Consider the following 8,065-nt stretch of genomic DNA (forward strand, 5'->3'; position numbering starts at 1 on the left):
ACTGGTGGCCTTGTCTTGCAAGTCGTCCTATCTGGTTATCTAGAAGGATAAGGTGGTGTTGCGTCCGCAACCTTCTTTTCTGCCGAAGGTGGTTTCGGCGTTCCACATCAATGAAGACCTTGTGTTACCATCTCTCTGTCCTAAACCAACACATCCTAAAGAGGTGGCCCTCCTTTCCCTCTACGTGGTCCGGGCTCTGAGGGGTATTTGTCTGCTACGGCTCCCTTTCGGAAGTCAGACTCCTTGTTGGTTTTGGTGGCTGGTCCAAAAAAAAGGCATGGAGGTCTCGTCGGCCACCATTTTCAGGTTGATCAGACAGACTGTAGTACGGCCCACTCCACCAGGGCAATTGGAACAGCTTGTGCCTTCCGACATCAAGCCCCTGACGCTCAAGTGTGTAAGTGACGACTGGTCGTCTGTTCACACCTTTACAAAATTCTGCAAGGTAGATGTCAGTGCATCAGCTGATGCCTGCTTTGGCTGCAAAGTTTTGCAGGCGGCCGTGTAATTGCAATTGCACTTAAATTGTTTGTTTTTTACATAGAACACACTTTAAGTAAATGCACTGTTGCATTTGTTACCGCAAAGTTTGAGGCGGTTTGTAAGGTAGTGACTCCCAGATTTAGAAGCACTCTGTTTTTTTGTGGGTAAAAGTTCTATGCTGTTCCCACACGCCGTTTTTTGTGGGTGAAGTTTTTTTTTACGGTTTCCCACATGCCATTGTGGGTGAAGTTTTTATACTGTTTCCCACCCCTAGTTTTGGCACTGCTTGGGGACGTCCTGATTGTCTAAGAAAGGAGCTGTCAGTCGGTGAACGTAAGAAAATAGGATTTTTTTGTACTCACCTTAAAATCATTTTCTTTGTGGTTCTCCGACTGACACAGCACCCTCTCCTCCTATTTTTTAAGTTATACTGCTTGTTGACGTACTGAGGCTGCAGGAGGCAGGCTGGAGGGTTGTTACTGAAGGGGACCGCCCCTTGGGCGAAACTAGAAAGTTCTGTTTTTGTTATACATGTTAACATGTTCTGCCTAGTCCTCTCCTGAAGGCGGCGTAACAACCTGATGGCCTAAGAAAGGAGCTGTCAGTCGGTGAACTACAGAGAAAAGGATTTTATGGTGAGTACAAAATATTCCTATTTTCTCCTCCATTTAATTATTTTCCTGCCTTTTTTTTTTATTTTTTGTTTTTGTTTTTGTTTTTTCACGTCAATTTTTATAAACGATAAACAATTAAAACTTTTTTTTTCCGTTTTGCTTTGTTAGTGAAAAAAAAAAAAATATATATATATATAAAAAATATATATTACGCATTGAAAGTGCAAAATGAAGAAAATTTTTTTTACATTTGTGAATAACTTTTAAATGCTTTGTAGCATTGCTGACAGCTGAAGTGAAAACAAAACAGTTGCGGTTGGTATCAGTAAGTACTAAAAAAAAGTATCGCCGCTCGTACTTGTCATAAAAATGGTATTGGTGCATCCCTACAATCTATAATAGATATGAAAATGCATGAGGTTAGAAAATACAAATCGTTAGAAGAGAGGTTTAAATTAAGAGCATATGGATAAAAGACATGATGGAAACTGGAATATAGCAGAAAACGTCCCCATCCTACCGCTCTCCCCAGTGTGAGGTTGAGAGCTAGGTCCTGACGGGACACACATTTTTTGTTTATATAGAGAGTAGAAGAGGGTAAATAGAGGGGGGGGGGGGGGGTTTGCTAAGCCAGCATGCACCGCACCATAAAGAGGCCAGGAAAAATCACTCCCCAGAACAGGTATTCATTAGGGCCTTGCTCTCATCAGAATTTCATGTGAACGTGTTCCAGTGGCGCCATGTTTTGGAATATCGCTCTCTATTCTGAGCAGTCCGTATCGGGTCCTCCATCCTGTTGACGTCCCCTACCTTTAAAGAATGCCAAATTTGAAATTGCCTGACCACAGAACAGTTTTCAACTTTGCAACAGATGAATTTAAATGGGCTTTGGTCCAGAGAAGATGCTGTTTCTGGATCATGTCCCAACATGGCTTTTTCTTTGCATTATAAAGATATTTCATTCGCATTTGTGAATGGCATGGTGAACTGTATTCAGACAGTGATTTATGGAAGTATTCCTGACCCCATGCAATGATGTCCATTATATAATCATGCCTGTTTTTAATACAGTGCCATCTGAGGGCCAGGAAATCACGGCCATCCAATATTTGTTTTGGCCCTGTCCCTTGCGCACAGATTTTTTTTCAGAGTCTCAGACTCTTTTGATGATATTATGTAATGTAGATGAGATATATATATATATATATATATATATATATATATATATATATATATATATATATATATATATATATATATATATATATATATTTAAAATCTTTACAATTTTTACGCTGAGGGACATTATTCTTGCAATTAGTTCAGCAATTTTTTAGATGCAGCTTTTCAGATTGGTGAACCTCTGCCCATCTTTACTTTTGAGACACTTTGACTCTCTAAGATGCTCATTATATACACAGTCATGTTACTGAACTGTTGCCAATTAAACTAATCGGTTGCAAAATGTTCTCCTCACTCTTCCTTGTTACTACCACTTACTTTGCCAGCTTGTTGCCCTGTCCTAACTTTTTTGAGACAAGTGGGCAGTAATTTCAAAAATGTACTTTATTTTTTTCTTAAAATTACACATTTTCTCAGTTTAGACATTTGATATTTTCTATTATGAATAAAATATGTGTTTATGAGATTTGCAAATCCTTGCATTCTAAATTTTATGTAGATCTTACACAGCGTCCCAAAGTTTTTTTGAATTGGGATTGCATATAAAACATCCAGTGTTACAGAAAACAAACTGAGCTACATATAACTGACCCCCCCCCCCCCCCCCCCCCCTGCTGGCTGATCAAAAAAACAAACTCCCAAATGGCCAGCTTTAGTCATATACAGCTGTACAGCCTGGGGGAATTTTTTATTTTATTGCGAAGCCTGGCAGTATGGAAATTACTTGGGTGTGACCTATCCCCAAAATAGTTTGGGCTCTCCAAAAAATGTCTTCTTTCCCCCAGTTCTTCGATACTAGATTTGGGCAGTATCGAAGAACTGGGCAGTGTTATCACTCTTTGGAGTGCTTTAATATCCTAAATATAGGCTATATATTGTTTTACTAGTGGATTGGAGGGGTTGGGGGACTCCAGTTAAAATAAAATCATGAGTAAAATTGGGCTGTGTCAGTGTCTGTCTCCCCCCCCCCCCACACCCCCCCCCTTTTTTTTTATTTTTATTCTTTTTCTGAGGAACATTACGTTTTCTTATCTTAATTGTGGATTGGTTAATTTATTGGTGGTCCTCCTAATACACCTTGGGAATGGAGCCAATTTTTAGGATGTGGTTTGATACTAATGGGAATCATTAACTATGTGGGCAACAAATGGTTATTACATAGTTTCTTTATTTTACACAGGACGGGACACAGAGCTTTATAGTCATTATCGTTAGGTTATATACCGTCACCTTCAGGTGAATAGACTCGAATACTCACTGAAAAGGGGACTGGACTTCTCTCAGGTATATAACCCCTCCCAATGCAGCAGGCTCCCAGATTTTTGTTAGCGTTCTTAGGTGACTGACCTAGAAGTTTGTGTTGAATATATAGACCTAAGGCAAGGTGGTCTACAGCCAGATTAGTTCCCAGAGGAATATCTATCTTTGAGAAACAACACCTGGGCCTTACTTGGGGATAGTTGCATGGGTCTGCCCAAAAGTTGCTGCCTAAGCACTGGATTCTTTAAGCACTCACCTTGGTATATCATGCGAAATGACTTGAAGGATGCTATATGGGTCCAGGGGAGAGGTTTTGCTGAGTTTGAGCTTCAGGTAAGCCTGACCAAGGAGGGGTGAAGCTTGAGCTTGAATATTAACTGTAGCACTCCCTATTGAGACCATTTGGTTTCCTATCGCCTGATACCTGCATCTAACTGCCTGCAGGTGAGTGCTAAAGACCGTAGCTGTTTCACAGAGTATGACTGGTGGTATTGTGAGCACCCCATAGATCCTAAATAAATGTTATCATCTTTGAGCTAGCTGTATTGTATTTTTTTATTTTTCAAAATGCAAACAAATTCAGTTTTTTTTTTTTTTTCAAATATAAGTTTTATTATTATTATCCCAAACCTGGGGGGGGGGAACCCCGTGAAACAAATTCAGTTTTTATATGCTTACTGTCCTGAAAAAAAAAAGCACCTAACAAATTTCTAATGTACGTGTACTAGTTTTGGAGCTTTTTTTTTTGTTTCATAAGCGGCTCCCATGTAGAATTTGGAGGAGAAAATACACATGAAATGTTTTGTATAGTATGTTTTAATTTCCTAACTTGCGTATTGTTTGCTGTCTAACATTTTTGCCCTTCTCTTTTTCTATAAACAGGTTCCAGAAGAAGACATTGACTGTGTGATTGAGTTACTAAACCAGCGTCAGGAAAATAATAACTAAGGCAAGCTCTGCCTCTCAGTTCATCAGTCTTTGATGATGCAACATGACAGAGAAGAGGAAGTTGGGCCATAGGCTACACATGCTTTTTGGCTGGGTGTGACGTATTGCCAAGCCAGACGTGTGACGCAGGAGAGAATTTATCAGTTAGATCTATTTAAGGTGCTATGTTGACTTTCTCGAGTGCCAGCTGACTGAACGTTTACTAAAGACAATAAGTTATGCTCTGATATTCGGGTAGTCACTACGGGTTCTAGTATAGGCAAACAATTCTCTGTTGTATTTGCACACTTTGAACGTTTAGTTTCCATCTGTTCCTTTTTGTTTTTGCACCAAGCTTCTTTTAAAATTACAAAAGGAATCCGTATCCAAAGATAAACAATTGGATAGATATTCAATGTGGCAATTTTTTAAAATGTTTTAGCATAATATCACATTCAAATGTAGCAAAGTGTGATATCTCCTGCTGTGAACGCTACTTTTTAAGGCTGTGTTTGCAGTGCTTTGGGGCAGTGAATTGAATAGACTTGCCCCAAAGGGGGTTGCCTACCATGTTTTGGCTTAATTGTGAGGGCAGTGTTAAATTTGCAAATGGTCAAGATGATAGCTGGGATAAAGCACAGAGTGCTAAGAATTGACCCTTGGAAATCAAGTTTCAGTAGTTTACACTGGTCAACCTTTAACAAAGGCCAGTTTTTATTGGTTGCAAAATATATGTGCATTGTTATTGAGTATTCTAAGACCAGACCGTTTCCATTTATTTTTTTGCAATATTGAATCTGAGTACTGTTGCACAAAGTCTAAGACCGACAATATTGATTGCAGACTAGTGATGGCAATCTAAGGGGGAGGTTTATTTTATATATTTGAAAATACACAATTCTGGGTAAAGGGAAACAATGTCCTTAAATCAGACTAGGTCCTTTATGAATGAATGGCAGTTTATACTATACCAGCATTTCTTTTGCTTTACATATTTGACATTCAGTGCCATTTGGATGTTGACAAGACTTAACCAATGAAACCTATGTTGTGAGCATGAAAGCAGTCACATTTTATTTGGTTGGTAGTTTAGTTTTCCAACCTGGCCAATTTTTATTTATTAGAATGTCTGCAGCATCTCCTGTCTGTTTCTTTTGAGATGATAAAAAAAGACTTTAAACAAATGAAATAAAGAATTATGAGCAAATCAGTTGTAGAAAGACTGCGCAGATAACAGCATCACACATTAAGCAAATGGACACCGTTTATAATATAACATCGGTCATCGTAAATATGGGTATAGACAGTCATACGCTTATACTAAACAAATACAAAATGCAGCCCAGAAAAGGTTGTATCAGGGTTGGGCCTGGAACATCTTACCAGGGAGGCCAGAGTTTGTCAAATTTACCAGTACATCCTCTGTGCTGGTCGACTTATATTTTTCAAGTTGTATGATATCTCCCAGTTGGGTGATCATTTATGGGCCTGAAAAAGGTCTCTAGCTATAGATTGCTTGGGGACATCTTCAAGGGGGGGGGGGGGGGTTCTAATATGCCCAGCAAGAATTGTTTGGAATCCTCACAATATAGATGCAAATTTGGCCACCGCCATAATAAATGTATCAGATCACCATGATCCATACTGTGGCGAGTGCAGTTGTTGTCCTCTCTCTCATATTAACTAGCTGGCATAAAATAAACCCGCAGGAGTAAATAGAACTGCGGGAGACATTGAGCAACATTTAGGAAGCATTGTGTAACCAAGAGTCTCCTCCCATTGCTTCTCCTCAAAGGCTCCAACATCCTGTCCCCATTAGGATACCACTTTTAAGAGTGCAATCCTGAAGAAAAATATTGAGGAACGTGGCATAGCTACACAATGTGTTCTCTTTAGAGGAGGTCACCTCAAACATATAGTTAAATGTATGGGATTGTACCCAAAGGTCAACCCCCGTTGAGCCCCTACTGTGTGCTGGAGTTGCAAATAGTAAATCTTATGTCTGTTTACATTGACAGTGGACCCTTTCTGTTCACTTGCACCCTGCAGCTAATCTATTCCTTTGTTACAGTATGTAAAGTATTGTATGGTGTGAGCAAATAATATAGGATACATTGTTCTTCCAACTTTAATACCATTCCACATTGGCACAATTGCAGCTACAGACTCCCTTCAGTACTTTACACAATTGAAATTCTAGGCACTTGGTTACATGATCTCAGACAAAGGGGGACAAGGCAGTCTGAATCCTAAGGCCCTTTTTACACCAGCAGGCTGATCAGGTCCGCCTGTCTAAGTGGACCCAATAGGCCACCCATTGTATTCTTTGGGGCGGCAGATGTCAGCAGAACCGCTGGACATCCGATCTGATAAGATTCGCTAAAAAACAGACGTATGGTGATAAGTTGGCCATCTGGCGGATCGGATCAAAACATGCAGGCTGTTTTCATCCAACTGCCACATAGAAGAGAGCGGGCTGTGTCTGTGTTCGTTCTGCATAGTGGCGCAGACATGGGGCTGTAATCTGCCTGCTCAGTGCGGATCATCAGACAGATCCCCCTGTTGAGCAGACAGATCTGTTCCATCTGAAAGGGGTCTAACTGTCCGTTCAGCAGAGCTCAAATGACCAAGTGCCTATGCCTTAAGACGTGCCAAAAACTGTAGGGAACTTGGCAGCATTTTCTAAAGGTAGAGGTATTTCAGCACTTGTATTTTTTGATAATTTAACAAGATTGTTATAGAGGCTTGCTAAAGTTGGAATAACTCTGGCTATTAACACTTCATGGATTGTTTGTGCAATTTCAGTACAAATTAAAATACCTCAATTGATATCACAATGTGGATCTGTTTTGTACACTCAACTGCCTTATGAAGAATGGAATGCCACAGCCAGAACTCTGCAGCTCCCTTACTTTCAGTGGATTTGCCTCCTTTACTACATTTTTGCTTTGAAGTTGCCTTAGCATTTGACACTACTGTAAGATGATGTGGAGTTTTTTGTGACAGTATTATATATGAAGAATGTTTAAAGCGGAGTTCCACCCATTGTACTCCTCTCCCCCCCCCCCATTTGGCACCTTTAGGGGGGAGGGGGGACAGCGTACCTGTCTTTTCACAAGTATGCTTTTCCCAGTTCTGGGAGTCTCAGGCGCGAGTATTAACATCACAGCTGGGGCTCCCCCCTCCTCCCCCTGTCGCCGGGCCAGTAGGAGAGAGGAACGGAGCCTCGCACATGCCCAAAAAAAAGGCTACACTCCTGGGTTCCCTTACTCGCTGTGGAGGCGGCATGTGCCCGACAGCTGATGGAAACATCAGCTGCGGTGCCAACACTGGACTCCAGGACAGGTAAGTGTCCGATTTTTATTAAGTCGTCAGCTGCAGTATGTGTATTTTTGCAGCGGTGGGTGGACCTCTGCTTTAAACACATTTTAGGTTGCACTTAGACTATATGTTGGGTAATAAAAATGCTAAAAAAAAAATATCAGCGTGCTGTCTTTTCTTTACAAAATAAAATTAATTTTTTAATTAAACAATATATACATACAGAATGATTATGCATGTTACATACTGTACGGCAATACTGTAGTAATAGCAAAAAA

At 40.3% G+C, this 8,065-nt stretch overlaps 1 protein-coding gene across 1 annotated transcript in view; it reads left to right on the top strand.

Moving 5' to 3' along the window:
* The window catches only part of CASTOR1 (cytosolic arginine sensor for mTORC1 subunit 1), a 126,708-nt gene extending 119,405 nt beyond the window's left edge, over nt 1-7,303 (top strand). Inside the window, exon 9 of the mRNA XM_077461207.1 lies at nt 4,422-7,303. Within this exon, the coding sequence (XP_077317333.1) occupies nt 4,422-4,487 (66 nt within the window). The 3' untranslated portion in view covers nt 4,488-7,303. The remainder of the gene's footprint in view (nt 1-4,421) is intronic.
* Nucleotides 7,304-8,065: the final 762 nt, after the last annotated feature.

The sequence above is a fragment of the Lithobates pipiens genome, unplaced genomic scaffold, assembly GCF_037356315.1.
Source record: "Lithobates pipiens isolate NorthernLeopardFrog02 unplaced genomic scaffold, aLitPip1_a1.2 Scaffold_3, whole genome shotgun sequence".
Lineage (NCBI taxonomy): Eukaryota > Metazoa > Chordata > Amphibia > Anura > Ranidae > Lithobates > Lithobates pipiens.